General features: G+C 51.0%; 1 protein-coding gene across 2 annotated transcripts in view; it reads right to left on the reverse strand.

Annotated features, from left to right (window-relative positions):
- esf1 (ESF1, nucleolar pre-rRNA processing protein, homolog (S. cerevisiae)) overlaps positions 1-1,352 on the reverse strand; it is a 10,251-nt gene that overhangs the window by 8,182 nt on the left and 717 nt on the right. For both annotated transcript variants that reach the window (XM_008421469.2, XM_008421461.2), the window contains exons 2-3: positions 536-949; positions 93-328 (exon numbers count right to left, since the gene is read on the reverse strand). In XM_008421469.2, the coding sequence (XP_008419691.1) occupies positions 93-328; positions 536-926 (627 nt within the window). In that variant the 5' untranslated portion in view covers positions 927-949. The remainder of the gene's footprint in view (positions 1-92; positions 329-535; positions 950-1,352) is intronic.

Here is a 1,352-nt window from a genome sequence, read left to right on the forward strand (position 1 = left end):
TAGGACCTCGCTAGGACCTCACTAGGACCTCGCTAGGACCTCCCTAGGACCTCGCTAGGACCTCCCTAGGACCTCCCTCCGCGCCGCCTCACCTGCTCGCTCCGCGGAGCGTCTCTGCAGAGCTCCCCCCAGTCGTGTTCGATCTGCTCTTCCTCCTTCCTCAGGATGTCGTCCACATCATCATCATCCTCGTCTTCATCAGAGCTGGTCTCCATGTTTCCTTTTCCTCTGGCCAGATCCGGTCCGCTGTCATCCTCAGAGTCCAGACCAGACTCATCATCATCATCATCATCATCATCTCCTGACTGATGCTCCACCTCTTCATCATCTGAGGAAGACATGAATGCTAACTCGGTTAGCTGTAGCTGTCATTCTTTAGAACATAACTAAACAAGAGGAAATAAAAGTTCATCTCTGACTTCATGAGTCGATTGAGCTCAACGTTCGTTTGAGATGATTTTTTCCCCTGGAGACGATATTAGTTATGAAAACGTCTCAGAAATAAACTGATGTGAAAACAAAAAATAACTCTGACCTTTTTCTGCTGCTCTGCTTCCTCGTCCAAGACGCTGCTTCTTCTGTCCCTGGACAGGAACCTCCTCCTCCTGTTTATCCTCCTCTTCATCCTCCTCCTGTTTATCCTCCTCCTCTTCATCCTCTTCATCCTCCTCCTCCTCTTCACCCTCCTCTTCATCCTCCTCCTCCAGCTGGTAGAAGCGCCTCAGGTCGGCGGCAGTGGACAGCTGGACGGGTCGTCCTCTCTTGTCCACCGTCTGCTTCGTCTGGAAGCGCCGGTCGTGGAACATGGACTGGAAACGTTTGTCGATCTTGACTTTGCGTTCTTTCTCTGGCATTTCCCAGAACCTGGGGTCCTTCTGGACCCGGCAGAACCGCTCATCGTCGCCCTGCTTCTTCCTGGACGACATGTTGGGGGAGAGCACAGCGCCACCTGCAGGACAGGAGCAGAACTGCAGGTAAAGCTGGAGAACCTTCAGCTTCATGACTCTCCTCTGGTTGAGAAAACTTCCTTCCTGCTGCTCTAATCTTACTGTTGCTTTTATGTTGGGTAACCACGGCAACCAGGTGTAGTTTTTGCACCTGGGATCAGCTGATTAGCATCTGAAAAGCTCAAATAAAACCTGAAGGAGGAAGTTCAGAGGATCACATCCCCGAATCTGACGTCCTTCTAACCAAACGACCAGACAGACTGAAAGAGGAGCAGCAAAAGCAAAGGAGGCGGATTAGCAGAGCTAGCTAACAGCTGATGGAACCATCAGTACGAGTATCATCTCTCCTCAGCAGACACTGAGCTGTTAGCATGTTAGCATGTCATGACTGAGCTGTTAGCATGT

Source organism: Poecilia reticulata, linkage group LG1 (assembly GCF_000633615.1).
Source record: "Poecilia reticulata strain Guanapo linkage group LG1, Guppy_female_1.0+MT, whole genome shotgun sequence".
In the NCBI taxonomy this organism is placed as follows: domain Eukaryota; kingdom Metazoa; phylum Chordata; class Actinopteri; order Cyprinodontiformes; family Poeciliidae; genus Poecilia; species Poecilia reticulata.